At 37.9% G+C, this 20,589-nt stretch overlaps 1 protein-coding gene across 1 annotated transcript in view; it reads left to right on the forward strand.

The window, feature by feature from the left end:
- The window catches only part of CF2H8orf34 (chromosome F2 C8orf34 homolog), a 401,924-nt gene that overhangs the window by 64,156 nt on the left and 317,179 nt on the right, over positions 1 to 20,589 (forward strand). The window contains 1 exon segment of the mRNA XM_042924126.1: positions 16,622 to 16,769. Coding sequence (XP_042780060.1) covers positions 16,622 to 16,769 — 148 coding nt within the window.

Here is a 20,589-nt window from a genome sequence, read left to right on the forward strand (position 1 = left end):
GTGCCATGAGCAAGCTTCATCTTCTCTCTGTTGTGATCTGGGAGCTCCTTGAGATAAGCCTATTAAATTTGATCAGACTATAGATTTTGGAAGACCCTGTAACTGGGTTCCCATCCATTTCAGCTGCAGGCTGTGAAAAGTCCTCTGGCATAGGGACCCAGCAGCAGCTACTCCCATCTGTGCCCTCCAAGATCCTGAAAGGGCCCTATATTTGGCTTCCTCCCCCTCATAGCCAAAATCTGCCAGCAGTCCAGTTGGCAGTTGGCACAGGGATCAGGCATGAATCACTAATGTCTGTGCTTCAGAAGATCCTGAAATGGCTCTCTACTCAACTCCAGTCCTTCTAGTTGTGGTTAGGGAGTGATCAAGCATACCCTGGGACCTCCAGGAGACACACCTATCTGTATCTTCAAATTAAGTATATAGACCTTAGTCTTGGCCGTGGGATCTGAAGCAGTACAGGGGCTTGGTTCTGGTCCCTCACAGCCATGATATATGGCTCATCCTCCTACCTAGGGACCCATCTAGTGACCTGGCAGGAGCTCTGCTATGAATCTGGTAGGACACACCCATCCATACACTTGGTAATAGAACCACTGTCTGAAGACAGACCTGAGGACCCTGATCCAGACCTTTTCTACAGTACCATCCTACCAAGAAAGGTATAGGAGGCAGTCCCATTTATCCAGGGACCAGAAAAAGATCCCATTTACCCAGGGACCAGACAAGACCCATTTCTGCCTAAGCCCCTGAGAACAAACCTGCCAACATGACCCCAGTACAATCCCGGTGACAGCTTTAAACCAGCTGTAACCCTGAAATTCTGAAAGTAAACTTATCAGCCTGGGAAATTGACAGGAGAAGGTCTTTACCTGCCAAAACCAGTCTTTATTTTTTTATTTTAATTTTTTATAGGAAATTTATTGTCACATTGGTTTCCATACAACACCCAGTGCTCATCCCAACAGGTGCCCTCCTCAATGCCAATCACCCACTTTCCCCTCCCTTCCACACCCCATCAACCTTCAGTTTATTCTCAGTTTTTAAGAGTCTCTTATGGTTTGCCTCCTTCCCTCTCTCTAACTTTTTTTTTTTTTTTTGCCCCTTCCCCTCCCCCATGGTCTTCTGTTAAGTTTCTCAGGATCCACATAAGAGTGAAAACATATGGTATCTGTCTTTCTCTATGACTTATTTCACTTAGCATAACACTGGAGTTCCATCCATGCTGCTACAAAAGGCCATATTTCATTCTTTCTCATTGCCAAGTAGTATTCCATTGTATATATAAACCACAACTTCTTTATCCATTTGTCAGTTGATGGACATTTAGGCTCTTTCCATAATTTGGCTATTGTTGAAAGTGCTGCTATAAACATTGGGGTACAAGTGCCACTATGCATCAGCACTCCTGTATCCCTTGGGTAAATTCCTAGTAGTACTATTGCTGGGTCATAGGGTAAATCTATTTTTAATTTTTTGAGGAACCTCCACACTGTTTTCCAGCGGCTGCACCAGTTTCCATTCCCACCAACAGTGCAAGAGGGTTCCCATTTCTCCACATCCTCTCCAGCATCTGTAGTCTCCTGATTTGTTCATTTTAGCCACTCTGACTAGCGTAAAGTGACATCTCAGTGTGGTTTTGATTTGTATTTCCCTGATGATAAGCAACGTTGAGCATCTTTTCACATGCCTGTTGGCCATCTGGATGTCTTCTTTGAAAAGTGTCTATTCATGTCTTCTGCCCATTTCTTCACTGGATTATTTGTTTCTTGGGTGTGGACTTTAGTGCATTCTTTATAGATTTTGGATACTAGCCCTTTGTCCGATATGTCATTTGCAAATATCTTTTCCCATTCTGTTGGTTGCCTTTTAGTTTTGTTGATTGTTTCCTTTTGCAGTGCAGAAGCTTTTTATCTTGATGAGGTCCCAGTAGTTCATTTTTGCTTTTAATTCCCTTGTTTTTGGAGATGTGTCAAGTAAGAAATTGCTGTGGCTGAGGTCAGAGAGGTATTTTTCCTGCCTTCTCCTCTAGGGTTTTGATGGTTTCCTGTCTCACATTCAGGTCTTTCAGACATTTTGAGTTTATTTTTGTGAATGGTGTAAGAAACTGCAAAACCAGTCTTTAAAGATTGGAAGAGGTGTTTGCTCCTTCAGATAAACAGACACCAATGCAAGGCTACTTGAATCATGAAGAATTGGGCAGATATGACATAATTGAAGAAAACCAATAAAGCTCCAATAGCTTATCCCAGTGAAATGGAGATGTGTTATTTGACTAAAAAATTCAAAATAATATTTCAATGAAACTCAATCAAATGCAAGAGAACACAAATAGACAACTTAAAAAAATGGGAAAATAGTGCATGAACAATATGAGAAGTTTAATAAAAAGGGACATAAAAAAGAACCAAACAGACATCCTGAAGATGAAAAATATAATGACAGAACTGGAAGCAAAAAGAAGAAAGAATGAAAAGGAGTTAAGAAAGCCTACATGAATTATAGGACCAAAAAGTGAACAAATAGTCACATCATGGAGACAAGGGAAGAAAGCTTGTTATAAGAAATAATAGTTGAAAACTTTCCAAATCTTGGGACAGATATGAACACTCAGGTATAGGAAGCTCAAAGGATCCCAAGCAAGATCATACCAAAGCAGATTACTCTGAGACACAATATAATCAAAATGTTAAAAGTCAAATACAAAAGAACTTTGAAAGCTCAAGAGATAACTCATTACATACAAGTGAACACTTACAAGGCTATCAGCAGCTTTCTCTATAGAAATTTTTCAGGCCAAGAGAGAAAGGATGATGTATTCACAGTGCTGAAAGGAAAAAAAAAGGCCTTCCAATGAAGAATACTATACCTGACAAAACTATCCTTTAGACATGGAGAGGTAAAGACATTTCCAGACAAAAACTGAGGGAGTTCATCACCACTAGACCATTGTTACAAGAATTGCTAAAGGGAGTTCCTCAAGCTGAAATGAAAGGATGCTAAGTAACAATATGAATACAAATACAAGTGTAAAACTCATTTGTAAAAGTAAATATATAGTCAAATCCAGAATACCCTAAAACTATAATGGTGATTTGAAAAATAAGCTTTATCTCTAGTAAAAGAAAAAAAGGTATAAAGTGTGACATCCATTAAGATAGAATGTGGGTGAGGTGAAGTAAAAGTGTAGACTTTTTTTTAAAGGCATAGAGTTTTTTGGGGCACCTGGGTGGCTCAGCCAGTTAAGCGTCCAACTTCGGCTCAGGTCATGATCTCACAGTTCATGGGTTCGAGCCCTGCATCGGGCTCTGTACTGACAGCTTGGAGCCTGGAGCCTGATTCGGATTCTGTGTCTCCCTCTCTCTCTGTTCCTCCCCTGCTCATGCTCTGTCTCTCTCTCCTTCAAAAATAAATTTAAAAAAAATTATTAAAAAAAGCATAGAGTTTTTTAATGCATTGAAGGTTGCTTGTTATCAGCTTAAAGTAGACTGTAATGTCTATAAGATATCTATAGAGAAAGGAATTTATATTGCTATGCAAAATAAATCACAAAGAAAAACAAGAGAGAAGGAAGGAAGGAAGGAAGGAACAAGAAAAAGTCAGAAAACAATAAATGAAATGGTAATAATAAATCCTTACTTATCTATACTTACTTCAAATTTAAATGGACTAAATTCTCCAGTCAAAAGACAGAGTGCCTGAATGGATTAAAAACAAGATCTAACAATATGGTGCTTACGGAAGAATCACTTTAGTTTTAAGAACACACATAGGCTGAAAGTGAAGGGATGATAAATGACTATGTTAAGAGAAAAGAAAAATGTCAAACAACCTACACTACAAAAGTTAGGAAAAAAAAGAGCAAACTAAACCCAAAGTTAGCAGAAGAAATAAAGATTGGAGGAGAAATAAATACAGATTAGAAAGACAATAGAAAAAAATCAATGAAATGAAGAGCTGGTTTTTTGAAAAGGTAAACACAATTGACAAACCTTTAGCTAGATTAACCAAGGGAAGAAAAGAGAGAGGACTCAGTAATAAGAATTACAAATGAAAGAGATGCTGGTGGTTTAAAAAATTTTTTTTAAAGTTTATTTACTTATTTTGAGAGAGACAGAGACAGCACAAGCAGGGGAGGGACAGAGAGAGAGGGGCAGAGAAACCCAAGCAGGCTCCCTGCTGTCAGCTTAGAGCCTGACGTGGGGCTCGAACCCACGAAACACGAGATCATGACCGGAACTGAAAGCGAGTCGGATGCTCAACCGAATGAGCCACCAGGCACCCCAAGATGCTGGTGATTTTTAGCAAACATTTAAAGAATTAATGCCAGGGGCGCCTGGGTGGCTTAGTCAGTTAAGCTCCGACTTCGGCTCAGGTCATGGTCTCAGGTCATGGTCTCGCTGTTTGTGAGTTCCAGCCCGTGTTGGGCTCTCTGCTGACAGCTCGGAGCCTGGAGCCTGTTTCGGATTCTGTGTCTCACTCTCTCTCTACCCCTCCCCTGTTCACTCTCTGTCCCTCTGTCTCTCTCTCTCTCAAAAATAAACATTAAAAATTTTTTTTAAAGAATTAATGACAATTCTTCTCAAACTCTTCCAAAAATTGAAGGGGAGGGAACACTCCCAAACTCATTTTACGAGGCCAGCATTACCCTAATACCAAACCCAGATAAGGACCCTATAAGAAAACCACAAGCCAATATACTTGATAAATATAGATGCAAAAATTATCAACAGATTACTAGAAAACTGAATTTCGACAACACATTGGAAAGATTATAAACCATGATCAAGTGGGATTTATCCCTGAGTTGCAAGGTTGGTTTAACATATGCAGACCAATAAACATGATATACCCCATTAACAGATGAAGGGGGGAAAATCACATGATACTCCCAATAGAGGCAGGAAAAACATTTGATGAAATTCAACTTTCATGGTAAAAAACTTCCAACAAATGGGGTATAGAAGGAACATACAATAAACTAAGGACTATGTATGACAATTCCACAGCTAACATTATACTCAGTGGTGAAATCAGTTCCTGATTTTTCTCTAAAATCAGGAACAAGATAAGGGTGACCACACTCATCACTCCTGTTGAATACAGTACTGAAAGTCCTAGCTAGAACAGTTAGTCAAGAAAAAGAAATAAAAGACTTCCAAATCAGAAAGAAAGAAGTAAAATTGTCTCTATTTGCAGATGACATAATATTATGTATAAAAAAACCTAAAAACTGCACCAAAAACCTGTTGGAATTAATAAATGAATTCAGTACAATTTCAGGATACAAATCAATATAAAAATCAGTTGCATTTCTATACACCGACAATGAACTATTGGGAAAAGAAATAAAATAATCTCCTTTACAATACCTCTAAAGTAAAATATATAGCAATAACTTAACCAAGTGAAAGATCTGTACACTGAAAACTATAAGACTTGGATGAAAGAAACTGAAGAAAACACAAATAAATGGAAACATATCCCATGTTCATGGATTATAAGAATTAATATTGTTAAAATGTCTGCACTATTCAAAACCTCAATAGATTCAGTACAATCCCTATCAAAATTCCAATGTCATTTTTCACAGAAATAGAAAAAAAATACTACAATTTGCATGAAACCACAAGAAACCCGAAATGGATAAAGCAATCTTGAGTAAGAAGAGCACAGCTGTAGGTATTACAATTCCTGATTTCAAATTAGACTACAAAGCTATAGAAATCAAAGCAATGTAGTATTGGCATGAAAACAGACACTGTAAATCAATGGAATAGAATAGAGAGCCCAGAAATAAATCCATGCACATATGGTTAACTAATATTTGATAAGGGAGCCAAGAATACTCAATGGAGAAATGACAGTCTTTTCAATAAATAGTGTTAGGAAAACTGGTTATTCATATGGAAAAGGAGTACAATTGGACCCTTGTCTTTCACCACTCATAAACTTTAACTTAAATGGATTAAAGATTTAATCGTAAGGTTTGAAGTTGTAAGAGTCCTAGAAGAAAAACAAAGGAAAAGCTCCTTGACATCAGTCTTGGCAACAATTTTTGTATATAAAACCAAAAACACAAGCAGTTAAAGCAAAAATAAAAAATTGGGTCTACTTCAAACTAAAAAGCTCTGCACAGCAAAAGAAATAATCAACAAAATGAAAAGGCAGCCTATGGGATGGGAAAAAATGTTTGCAAACTAGATAGCTGATAAAGAATTAATATCCACAATATAAGAAACTCATAAAACTCAATAGCAAAATAATAATAATATGATTAAAAATAGATGACCTGAAGAGACATTTTTACAAAAAAACCCGACAACATACAAATGGACAAAGGATACATAAAAAGATGTTCAGTGTTATTAACCATCAGGGAAATGCAAACGAAACCCATAATGAGATATTACCTCACACCTGCTAGAATGGCTATTGTCAAGACAAGAGAGATATTAAGTATTAGTGAGCATGTGAAGAAAAGGGAGCCCTTTTACACCGTTGGTGGGAAGTAAACTGGTACAGCCACCGTGCAATTAAAACAACAATGAGGTATCATTATAAACCTATAAGAATGTTTAGAATTACTCATTTATTGCTGGTGTGAATGTAAAATACTCCAAAAAAGGCTTATAAGTTCCTTTTAAAAGTAACAATGACCTTAGCATTACAACCCAACAATTGTATTCTTAAGCATTTGTCCCAGAGAAATGAAAATGTATGTTCACACAAAAGCCTATACATGCATGTTCATGGTAACATTATTCATAATACTTAAAGTGTGGAACTAACCAAATGTCCTTCAATGATTATTGGTAGTTATTACTGAATGGTTAAACACACTATAGTACATCCACATCTTGGAAATAACACTCAACAATAAAAAGGAATAAACTATTGTTTATTCTTGTGCTTATCAATATAACTTGAATGAATCTCAAGGAAATTGTGTTGAGTGTAAAAGTAAATTTCAAAAGGATATATACTTCATGATCCCTTTTATATAACATTGTGAAATAACAGAATTGTAGAAATGGAGAACAGAATGTGGTCGCCAGGGCTTAGGTATGGAGCATGGGAGTGGGAGGGTATGAGTATAAAGTGATAGCAAGAAGGAGTCTTGTGATGATGGTGCAGTTAACCATCTCCACATGTGGTAAGATTGTGTAGAGCTACACACATACACACACACATATGCATGTAAACTGGGGAATGTAAATAAGTTCTACAGATTGTACCAATGTCAATTTCCTAGTTTTGATATTATACTATAGTTTTGCATGATGTTAACATTGCGGCAAGCTGGATGAAGGGTGCATGAACCTTTTTGTACATATCTTTGCAACTTCCTATGAATTTATAGTAATTTCAAAATATACTCCTAAAAACTGCAAATAAGTAATGAAAAGAGGAAATATTAAAAACATCCTTAGAAAATTCACATTTTCTTTAAAGAAATGTGGCTGAATTCTCAAAAATAATAATGGAAACAAGAGAAAATGGAAAGAAAGTAATCCCAATATATAGTTAGATTCAGTGAGAATATCTTTAGGTCTAAAAAAAAAGATGGCTGGTACAAAAAAACCCCACAGAATTTGGCACTACTAAAATAAAAGGTATTCCTTATGTTGCTGAGAATGATCCCAGATGGATGGTTGGAGATGAAGGAAGAAATACAGCAATAAAAATAGTAAATATGTGGATACATACAAATGTATGCTAATGCCAAGGGTGATAAATGGAATCAAAGTATTCTAAGTTCCTTGCAAAATCTGAGATGAGGGGAAAGGACCAATGACTTAATGCGGCTAAGTCAGTATTAATTTATCATCTCTGGAAAGTCACAAAAAGAATATTACAAGTGTGTAAGACTTTCAGATTAGCATAAGGAAAAGTTGAATGAATTTTTGTTAATCCAAAGGAGAAAAATGAACAATCTTGACAAAATAAATAGAAAAGTGAGTGATACAAGATCGGATGAATTTTTCCTCAAGCTATCAGAATTTATTGTATAGCTATTAAGATATTGTAATGATGGTGAAGTTTGACAAATAGATTAATGAAAGAAAAATGTAAGTTCTAGAAATAGGCCACTTGATTTATGACTCTTAGGGTGCTAGAATAGTTAGGACTTAACTACGTAGCAGTGTTCATCTATGATAGTCCAATCTATCCATCAACAATTTAAAGTTATGCTTGCCATAGAGACAGAAATGTGTACATCCTTTCCTTAGATGATTAGTTGTAAGAGGAAGTAATGGACACGTACTATTAAATTTCCTCATTATTCTGTCATGCTGAAGACTCTGTTTTCGTTACATATTCTTTACAAATGATGAAAGGCTAAAACAAATAAATTCATACTCAACTGAGAGACATCCTTCTTCTTATCATATGTATATACATACACACATACATACATACGTACATACATATATCTGCTACTTCCATCATGGGTTGATTTAACTAATTTCTTTGAGTTTGGAAGTGCTTTATTATTTCTGCTGAGTATCACCTATATTTTACTCCTACAGTGGTATTTTCAAGTAAGACTCTAGAAATTCCTACCTAACACCAAATAAGTTGCTTTGATAGATGTTTATGTTGAACAATATAATACCCTAACTGAAAATATTTCCATGTGGTATGTTAATATTTTTCACTGGGAACCTTGATATTTTCCTGGAAATTTAATTATAAGCTTGTACTTTTATATGAAGATTTTCTCAAAGTAGATACTAAATACTCAATAATCTGAAAGGAAACTTGTGTATTAGAGGAAAGATTAGTAGACATTAGACAAAATATTTCATCACTTGTCATCATTCGATAGTTCCACTGGTTAGATTTACTTATTTGCCTATATTATGAAAAGGATTATAAAACAACTTACTTTTTACTTTCCCTAGATTATCTAGATTATATTCCATAATACACAACAAGGCTAATTAGATGGCTTTTATTACTTATTATAAATAAGTATTATAAACCTAATTGTATATTAACTTATATTTAAAAAGGGACAAGAGCCTTTTAAAATAGGAATACAGATTTTCTTTTTCCTAGTCCTGTATTGTTGTGTGTGTGTGTGTGTGTGTGTGTGTGTGTGTGTGTGTGTGTGTGTTGGTTTGCATTGGTGGGTTGTTGATGAGGGGCAGGTAACCAGAAATACGCAAGGATTTAACAAACACCTTTGTAAAAGTGAACGTACACTAGTTGGGTTGTGCATCTTGTATACAAGCCTTTAATTTATAGTGAATGATTACGTAAAATACCTGACACTTGTACATATTGGATTCAATACATGATAGTTTAATCACTGCTATTCACTTTGCTTCCTTTTCTGTTGAGATCATTGTTCCAATGAAATCTTGGTTTTGATTGGGAATGAGGGAAGTGAGTTTAGGGCAGGTGTGGGCATGGTTCTGAGGTAGAAGAAGGTTGAATGACCAGCAGATAATTTGAGTTCTATGAATAGAAGGATTTGACAGAAAGACATGAAACAGATGCTTTTCCCCTTCTCACTTGTGCATGGAACCCTAGATGCTGCATTGGAACTTCTTCCTGGCCAAAGGCAAACCCATAACAGAGCTTAAAGGTGTAACGAGGCAGGGGAAAAAAACAAAACAAAACGAAACAAACAAAACAAAAAAATCTCCTTGTTCTACTTCCATTCAGATAAAATGAAGGAGAGAAAGGAAAGCATGGGTTCCGGTGTGGGTGGAAACCAAATGGGATTTGATCAACTTAGGAATGGTGGCATAAATTTAAAATGTTTCAGAAAAGTGTTTCTGGGACAACTGAATTTTAAGTGGACATTCTCTCATGAATTTTTTGGTAGCCCAATGTCCATTACCTGCCTATATATGACATTAGTTGGGTAGGGGGGTGGAGTGGGTGTTCAAAAGGTTGAGATTTCAAATGCAAATTTTAATAAGATCTAATTAAAAAGAAAAAAATTGAAACGTGCAGATTTAGACTTAATTCAACCATCAGATCCTAAAACAGTTTCGAACTAAAATAACATTATACATACAATAATGTACCATATAGAATTAATATTTAAAATATTTATGTGTGTTAGGGGCGCCTGGGTGGCTCAGTCGATGAAGCGTCCGACTTCGGCTCAGGTCATGATCTCACAGTCTGTGGGTTCGAGCCCCGCATCGGGCTCTGTGCTGACAGCTCAGAGCCTGGAGCCTGCTTCCGATTCTGTGTCTCCCTCTCTCTCTTCCCCTCCCCTGCTCATGCTCTGTCTCTCTCGGTCGCAAAAATAAATAAAAACATTAAAAAATAAAAAAAAAATATTTATGGGTGTTGAGTAAAAAATATATCTGATTGACACCACCTCCATAATGGAGTATAATGTCCTGCATATTTACTGATTTAACAAAAGGACTATATAATGAGAAAGCTAGATTTTAGAAATGGATTTGTTTCTCGATAACTTTCTCCTGAGGTTAAGAGGAACAAAAGTAGTACTTACCTGTTAGGGTAATGAAATAAAATGTAACTTAATCCCAAGGAAGTAATTAAGTAAAGTAATTTTGGGGCAGAATGCCATACTGTCTGTATACTCTGGGACCCAGAGCAAGGATTCTTAATTTGGAGTCAGTGAAACCCATGGGTGGATAAACAAAATATTATGTAATGTTATGTTAAATTTGGTGTTTGTGTGTACATATGTGCTTTTCTGTTTGTTTTTTGACCAAGGGATCCCATAGCTTTCATTAAATGAAATGATCTTTTATTAAAATAATTTCTACTATTAGCTGATTACTATTCCAGTTTTAATAATGACTCTGTGATGAGCTACCTCCTCACTCATGATTTTGCTTGGACATTAAAATAAATAGTGTTTTGAGACAGTCGTCGTTAGTATTCATTTTCCAGCTCGTTAATTTTGATAATGTTATATATAGTACACAGTTGTCTTATTATTAGTTATAATGGCCCTGAATTCCATTTGTCTTTACATGTTTGCATCCAGTAATTGCTTAATGATCTATGTTCTGTAGTTTTTCAAAATTTTTTAAAAGAAAGTTATCTTCCTATGTATATTTTTAAAATTAGTGTATTTGAATTGGTACCAGTAACGAAATTGTAAGTAACAAGGGAACAGCTATTAATGTAGGGGACTGTCTCAATATATAGTATATTCATGAAGTTAAAGACTGTAGTTGATAATAAACTATATTAAGAGGACATCTATTAGTTTCATAACCAGAAAAATAAAGCCAATAAAAAGATGCAATGTGCATATATAGCATCAAAAATGTATGCTATAAAAATGTGATAGAAATGGTAATGATAGTAGTAGTAATAACATATAAACATATAAAATATTATGATGCAAATAGATCAAAGTAATCATAAATGTGAAAATATTAGCTAACACATCTTTTGGGTGGATCATTAAGGGTTCAGTCAGGAAAACAGAAGCCACTCTATGTATCTGGGTCTTACAGGGTTTATGTGATGGTGAGTTAGAAGGGGGGGCACAGAGGCCAGGGAAATGCTGCTGAAGGTTGTGCGGCTTTCACCAAAGGCAGGAGGTGGTGACCCTGAAGATCTCTGCCTGGAACACAGAAGCAGGTGGCTCTCAAATGCTCGCCTGGAAGCTGCTGCAGTTCTCCAGTATCTTTGGGAGCTTCCAGAGTGATCCCAGTCTGCAGTGGTTTCTACAAACTTGCTGGGAAACTTCTGTGAATCTCTCATCTGCCCCACATATGCTTGCATTTAACTCTGGAGAATAATTTCTTCGGCTTCTTTCTCCTATTTCCCAAGTCTCCTATGAATTCCTCACACTAGGAAACTTTAACCCAGATCATATAAAGGAGATTCTGGGAGACAGTTTCCAGCCTATCAGCGTAGGCTACATATATCCCAAGCACTTTATGAATGCTTTGCAATCATTTTATTTAATCCTCTTGGCAACTCTGTGATCTAGGTAGTATGTATTATCATTTACAATTAGTAGATGAAGTATTGAATGTTAAAGTGATGGTCTTACCCAAAGTCAAACAGCTAATAAGTAGAAGATGACTTAAAGTGTCCATCTGATTTCAAAGCTTTGGTGTGTAATCATTACCTTATCCTGTGTCTTTTGCATTTCGTTTACATTAGTAATATTATTGATATTAGTTAAGTATGAATGAAATCCTCCATTGGTGACAGTTAATACATTCTGTTTGTAACTTGAATGCCTCAAATTTAACTAAGCCTGTGAGTGCAAATAGATCACATCAAAATTAATACCTATATTTTATTAAGCCCCAGGTCCTTAGACTAAAATTTCCACAAATGTTTTTGTTCTAGGGCAGGAGTGCTATTACCACTTCCATTGTTATTTCAATTTTTATGTGCCCACAACCAACATTTCCCAGGGATCCTTGGCTAAAGGAAGACTTGAAAATCTCTGAAGCAGCAAATTAGGAGGACGCCCCACACTATAGGCCGGATTCCTGGGTGAAAAGGGGGCAGGCAAGGCCATTAGTAGAAGAGGCGAAGGCATGCCCTCTCCAAATCTTTTCCAAGTTCAGGGCAGCCATTGAGCTGTCGGCCTGAGCTCTAAGGAGGGCTTTTGTCATTGAGCTGGAAGTCGGGGCCCGGTGCATTGTCCTCAGAGCTGGGGAGCAACTCCACGGTGCGGTTCCAGCATCCCCATAGGGTCTGAGGGTGGAGGCTCGCGGTATGTTTGTTGGGCGGGGCAAGAGGGGTAGGTTTCTGGCAAGGGGCGAGGCTCCGGAGACACAGGGATATCCTGACACCCTGCAGCCAGCTCTGGGGCTACAGGACGGGGTGGTGGTGGTGAGGCGTCTTCAGGGTGTGCCCTGATTTCCGGCCTTCCAGGAAGCTTGCATCCCGGGACAGGTTTGGGGTGCCTCCCCCCCCAAAAGCGGTGTCGGTGGCTCTCCTTGGGGCAGTTGCGAAGATGATTGCATCCCCAGGCAGTAAGGGCGTCAAGTTACCCAGGGACTCTGCCCCCTAGGAGCTCGCACGCGGTTAGGTCTCCCGGGTCGGCGGGTGGGTACGCCCTCAACGCCAGCTCGTCGGAAGGTGCACGCTGGGGTGTGTCTGGATCTGCGCCTGCGCCGGGCCTCCATAGAGGTAGAGCGCGAAGCTTCGAGGGAGCGCAGTGTGCCTGCCTGCCTGCCTTGTAGGAGCTCGCGCTGCAGGCTCTCTTGGCCGCCACCCAGCACAGCTCACAGTGGCCAATATAGTGCGGACAGCCAGGCGCAGCATCTCCATCTCGGTCAGGTTCAAGCACCCAGGGAATTTCATGTCACAGCTCTTGCACTGATGGTAAGAATTGTAGCTAAGCCCCCATCCCCCCGTACCCCCGCTGGAAGCACAGAACATTTCCTCCTCGTGTTCAGCCTCCTTACCTGACACCGATTGCTGTTCTGGAATCGCTTCTTCCTTGTGTGAATAATCCTTGTGAAACTTTTCTGCAGTCGGGTTTCTATCTCCAGCCTGACATCAGGTGCATGACTCCTTTCTCTTTTCTTCAATCTGTGTGCCCCTCTGTTCTCTTTGTATATAAATCTTGGGTGGAGGAGATCATGGTGGTGGAGATCAACCTTTTTGTTGCCAGAGCATCTTTGCAAATACAAGGATTTAAATTTTCAGGTCTGAGAAGAGAGGTTTCTATCCAGTTCAAGTGCTCAAAATTATTCTTGTTCTTTGTTGGTGGATACATGGATTGAGTGGGAGGATAATTCCTTTTATAAATACAATAATCTAAAGCTAGGCTATTGTCCAGCCAAGGTACTCAACATACCCTATTGCAAACATTAACTATTTTCATTTTGTTTATGACTAAATTTATCCTGTGTCTTTACTATATATTCATTGATGGAATACAAGGATATCCAAAATTAGTTACGAGACTAGTGATATTTTTAAAATTTAACATAATTACTTGGCTTATTAAGACTGTGTGACCCATCTTCTAAAGACAATATAGGAACACTTTATTTTATTTTAAAAGTAGGAAAATAGACACAGAAACTTTCCATCTAAGTTGAAAGGTAAAAAGGAGTGCATGAGATCTTCAGAGGTTTCAGATTAGAAATTACTGTGGCTTTAAAGCTTTATTATCTGACCTGATTTTGCTTTATCTGAGTGCCCAGGCCTTCTGTGACAAGAGTAATCCAGTTGGTTCTTCTATTTCTTTTTCATTATTTGTAATGTATGATGTATTTAAATAGAATATGATACATCTATAGAGGCAGAAGTCAAAATATTTTAAATTACATTCCACTGATGTATAATTGGGGTTTAAATGAACCCTGCATTGCTTTAACCACAGTATAGGAATGACCTCTTTAGTTATAATTAATAATTGAGATCTTAAATAAAAGAAATAAAGAAGACCTGTGCCAACTGGTTGCTTGCTTACTTTTTCAGCATATAAAAAAAAATCACAGTTGTCTGTTAAATGTTTTGCTACATAGTATTTTTGTGGTAGAAATCCTTTGCTCTTTTTAGCTCCAGCTCTATGTTCAATCTGCACGTTTTGGAGATACTGTGAATTATTTTATCCATGTCTCTGAGATCACCTTGGAATCTTGTCATCTACAAGGTCCATTTAGCCTCTACTCGGGTAAATCAGTGTGTTCCTAGATTGTTGGCAATGTGAACAAATATCCCAGAGATATCATGACAGCAGTTTCTTGTATAGGAAATTTGAAGAGTGTTTTCTTCTGGGCTAAGAAATCTATGCATGCTTTAATTGTTGTTAATTAGGACAAAAAGAGACTTTAATTACTATTATGTACCTGGGGTCAGTAAACTAAGAACTCATTTTTTCATTTATTCATTTATTCATTCAGTACCAGCTATGAGCTCTGTAGAGTTCTAGGCTCTAGGGAGAGAGTAGAGATCTCTCTACTCTCACGCTTTCAGTTCTGCGGTAGAGGGTGAGCAGAGGCAGGCACAAAAAGATGAACAAATATTAAATGAGATGATTCTGGAGAGTGCTAAATGATAGGAAGAAAATAAGATAATGAAGTGATAAAGACTTATGAAGTTGGGTTAGGGTAAGCTTCTCTTAAGAAGATATCATTAGAGACAAATGATGACAAGCCAGGCACCTGAACATCTGAGAGAAGAGCATTCAAGGCAGAAGAAACAGGCCACCAACATAAAAAGACAATGGTAGGGGCGCCTGGGTGGCGCAGTCAGTTAAGCGTCCGACTTCAGCCAGGTCACGATCTCGCGGTCCGTGGGTTCGAGCCCCGCGTCAGGCTCTGGGCTGATGGCTCGGAGCCTGGAGCCTGTTTCCGATTCTGTGTCTCCCTCTCTCTCTGCCCCTCCCCTGCTCATGCTCTGTCTCTCTCTGTCCCAAAAATCAATAAAAAATGTTGAAAAAAAAATTTAAAAAGACAATGGGATGGGGAATTTCCAGTATCCCTTCTGTTAGTACTCCTAATATCTGATTTTCTGGCCCACTCATAAGACATTGTTTCTCACAGAATCTAAACTGAAAATAACAATTGACAGACTAGAATTCTGGGCTAAAATTAGCAAGGTGAAACGTGACTGATGTGAATGTACAATGGTGCATACAAATTCACAAACCTAGTTACACAGCACAAAAGATATCCACGTGGCTTGGCAGCTGTTCTTATGAGAACAGTTTAATTGACCACAAATTGGAGCTTGCTCTTTGCTGTTCCTGACTAGAAAAAAAAACAATGTATAGATATCACCCTTCGGCAGCTTTCTGCCCAATTTAAGGCATCATTATAGCTACCCCAAAATGGAACAGTCTGCTTCAGCAAGTAGAGAAATCTCCATTGCTTAACTCACTAAAAAAAAGAAGAATGATTACCCATCAGGGCTTTGGGAAAAAGTAAATATTGTTTGGAGACTAGTTTAAGACATTTTTTGGTTTCTGTGAGTCGGTGGCTTATTAACTTGCTTCTAATGTCCATTCCAACGATTTTTTTTTTTTCATTTTGGGATATGGTTAAGAAGGAAAAAATAACGTTTGTATACAAGGTATATGGTGAAGTCTACCAAAAGTTTAGTTTGTAATGTATTTCTCAAAATGGTAATCTGAAGTTTAAAATTCTTGGGCTATAATTTAAAAAATTGTTTTTTTATTATGTTTCTTTATTTTTGAGAGGCAGAATGCGAACAAGGGAAGGGAAGAGAGAGAGGGGGACACAGAATCAGAAGCAGGCTCCAGGCTCTGAGCTGTCAGCAGAGAGCCTGACGCGGGGCTCGAAGTAACAAACCTCCAGGAGATCATGACCTGAGCCAAAGTCGGATGCTCAACCAACTGAGCCACCCAGGAGCCCCTTGGGCTATAAGTTTTAAAAGAATTTAGATCAAAGTTGTAGTATTTCTTTGGCCAAGTAGAATAAGAAAAATAAATGTAAGTAAATATTTCTTGGCTTTGTGTGTGTTAGCTGTGTAACATAGTTTATTCTTCTGTACTTCACTTTCCTCACAAGGAGGACAATAGCTTGTACCTGCCTGAAAAGATTATCATTAGGATTAAACCATTTGGTGTATATAAAGTAGGTAGAGCAGTGCTGGCAGTAGTAAGTACTATGTAAGTGTTCACAATTATTATTAGATACACATATATGCTGTATTTTGCTTTCAGGAATTAATGACCAAATTAATAACTGAGACACCTGACCAGCCAATCCCATTTCTCATTGACCATCTTCAGTCTAAACAAGGAAACCGTGGACAGCTTCAAAGAACTTTATCTGGATCTGCAGCTCTCTGGGCAGAAAGTGAAATAGCAGGTAAGTAAAAAAATATATTTTACAGTTGGTTTTGTTACATTTAATTAAAAAATGTACAATAATCTTTCTGATTATAAGATAAATGTAAATGGTTACTAAGGGTTTCATGTATTCATTTGTAACTTAACCCATATGCTAAAGTTTCACTCATGTATGGAATTTAAGAGACAAAATTAACGAACAAATGAAAAAAGACAAAAAAGAGTCTTAAATGCAGAGAACACACTAGTGGTTGCCAGAAGGGAGGTTGGGGGGAGGGGTGAAAAAGATAAAAAGGATCAAGAGTACATTTATCTTGATGACCACTAAGTAATGTATAGAATTGTTGAATCATTATATTGAACACCTGAAACTACTACAACCCTGTATGTTAATAATACTTAAATAAAAAAATAATAATTTTCCATAAGATACTCTTGAATTTGAACATATTGTTATATATTATGCTATGTATCATGCTTCAAGATATGAGAATCTGTATATTCCATTTTAATAGAAGCTTCAGATTTGCACAAAAAGGTTTCATTCCATATTAATTCAAACTAACTTTATTTTCTTTTCATAAAGAATTTGAATTCAGTGCTTATAGCTTATCTGTAGAAAGGTAAACAAAGATTTTTACGAAGTTATCTTTCACTTTGTCCAAACTAACGATTATTCTCTATTTCCCGTGGCGCCCTTTGTTATCTTATGTAGTAAGTTCACCCTTACGTGGATTCATTTACTCCGGTCGTTGGGGAACCAACCTTACCAAGTCTGCAATAGCCTCATCTCCCCAATAAGCACTGACTGAGAGAACTGGGTAGATTTGACTTTGATCTTTGCTTATAGAATGTGTCCGACACTTTTTTTCTTCTACGTACTGGCTTGTTGGTTTGCCATTTACTTATGAAACCAAATCCCCTATGCCTGCTGCATCAGTAGGCAACTCCTTGCCTAATTCCCATGGAAATCTGTTTGATACGACTCCACATGTTTTCCTGGAATGACATCTTCTTCACTTCTCTCATCCTTTTCATGCTCTATGAGATCCCATGAAATGATTTTGGTCTTCTTTGGCTATATTCTCATACTGGTACCTTCTTGAGACCATGTTTCAAAGCCACACTCAAGTAGGTAGGGAATAGGGTATCCTCTGAAAAATGTAGAGCTCTCTGGTATCAGTTATCCATACAGAAGTATCTGCATTATATAGGAAACTAGGATATGAACTTTTGGCATATAAAAGAGAGAATCTTGCTTTTTCCTGGCCTCACTTTCTTGGGTTTAGATTTTAAGTAGCATGGGTATATAGGCATGAACTTTGGTTTGTAGGTGCAAAGTTGGCACTCATCATGTAAAGGCAGACCATATGAAACTTACGAGCCCAGTGAGGTCGTATCAGCCCACATTTATAAATTGTAGTATCTGGAGAGATAGTAGTATGTTAAACTCTGCAGTTTTAATCATCACACATTTAGGAACTCATACTTTCCGTGGATCAGAAGTCCATACCTGGAGCAACTAGATCCTCTGTCTAACCTCACAAGGCTGGAAATTAAGATATTGGCCTGGTTGCATTCTCATCTGGAGGTTGAAATAAGAAAGATCTGGCTTCCAAATTCATTCAGACTGTTGGCAGCATTAATTTACTTGTGGCTGTATGACTGAGGTTTCCATTTTCTTGCTGGATTTTAGCCCGGGGTTGCTCTCAACTCATAGATGCAATTCACGGTTCTTTGCCATGTGGCTTTCACATCATGGAAGCTGACTTCCTTAAAATCAGCAAGGGACTTTCTCTTATTCAAGTCTACTGAGCATATATAGCATAATCATAGCATTGACATCCTATCATCTTTACCATATTCTGTTGGTTTGAAGCAAGTCAGAGGTCCTATCTACTACACTTAAGGGGAGGGAATTATATAGGGCATAATGTCAGGGGCAAAGATAATGGGAGTCATCTTAGAACTCTGACCAGCACAAGTACTGCTTGGAGAGGGTGAAGGAGGGGAGGAGATTTTTTTAACCCCCAATGTACTGACTTGGGTAATGTCATACGTGCATATTTCACAAAGCAAGATGGGAACAGAGGAGTAAATTTATGAAGGACAATAATAAGTCCACTTCCTATTGATCACTTTGAGTTTCCCATGGGGCATTTTAGTAGGTATTTCCAGCAAGCAGTTAGATATGAGTCTAAAACTCTGGGGACAGGTCAAGGCAGGACTTACAGAGTGGCATTCAGTATGATGCAAGTTATGATAACCAATGGAAGAAATTGTGGTCAAATTTGTAGGTAAAGTAGGAGATGGACTGGGGGAAGCAAGTGTGGGATTACATCTGATGCCTAAAATGTTGTCTTTTTATTAAGAAGTGAGATTGTTTGATGGAAGTATTACTCAGCAATCAAAAAGAATGAAATCTTGCCATTTGCAACTACATGGATGGAACTAGAGGGTATTATGGTAAGCGAAATTAGTCAGAGAAAGACAAATATCATATGACTTCACTCATATGAGGACTTTAAGATACAAAACAGATGAACATAAGGGAAGAGAAGCAAAAATAATATAAGAACAGGGAGGGGGACAAAACATAAGAGACTCTTAAATATGGAGAAAAAACAGAGGGTTACTGGCGGGGTTTTGGGAGGGGGGATGGGCTAAATGGGTAAGGGGCATTAAGAAATCTACTCCTAAGATCATTGTTGCACTATATGCTAACTAACTTGGATGTAAATTTAAAAAAATTATAATAATTTAAAAAATTTAAAAAAAAGAAGTGAGATTGTTTGCTGAGGACAATAGGATTGGGTATTGGATAGGGGAGATTAGAGTGAGTGATGCCAATTGTGTAAAATCACCAAGGAAAAGGAAACAAGAATTGACAAAAGGAAAAAAAAAGATTATGAGGCAGTTCTGGGGCCTCTCTGAAGTTGAAGACATGAGTTAAACATAGAAACCATTAGCACGGTTGTGCTATTTCTCCAACAGTGCCCAGAAGTAGTGGGAAGCAAACAGGGCAGACAGTTGGAGGGACTGATTGAGAATTGTGGTTGTGGCACGGCAAGGGCGGAGGGCAAAATAACAGTTTAGCACAGCAATTGAGGACATTTGGGAGCAATTTATGCAAGTGATTGAAGCACAAGGTCTGGTATGAGAAGGTAGTGAGCAAAGATAGGAAAAGAATTAGACAAAAAAAGCAGATCAGAGAGCTAAAGACCTTTAGAAGGCTGGTGCAGTGTAGGTGCAGTGAAAATATGAGAGATGTAGAAGGACAGGGGATTGTGATATTTGAGATAAAAAAACAGGTGGAATGAGTCCCGATGATGAGAATGTCCTGTTGGTAGCTTTAGTTTTGGGGTGTCTTAGTTATTAGGGAAGTGAAGCTTTTTAGAGTTAGGGAGGACAAGGAAGTATGGGACTTCATGCATGATTTATCTGAGGATTAAGAAGATGAAGCCAGAGTTTCATTCAAGTTGTTGAAAAGTTAAGGGAGACTGTGCCAAGGTCTTAAGTCGGGCTGTGGAGTAATCAGGAGCAGAAAGATGGTAACAATGAAGAGTACTGAATAGCGTAAGCAGGCAGCATATACTGCAAAAGAGAAGGGACTTCCCACTTAACATTGTTGGGCCAGGAGAACCCAATCTTTGGTGGGTACCACATGGGACAACGAGCCCTCCATTCCAGGAAGCTGCAGAGGAGGGAGTGCTCTTGGGGAAAGAGTGAGGTGTCTCTTCAGACATGAGGATAGAGAAATGTTTGTTTACCATGGAATGTATGCCCCAGAAGGTGAAAAGGAAAAATTTTAGAGAGAAAGAGTATGACAGGAGGGAGAA

This window comes from Panthera leo, chromosome F2 (assembly GCF_018350215.1).
Source record: "Panthera leo isolate Ple1 chromosome F2, P.leo_Ple1_pat1.1, whole genome shotgun sequence".
Classification (NCBI taxonomy): Eukaryota; Metazoa; Chordata; class Mammalia; order Carnivora; family Felidae; genus Panthera; species Panthera leo.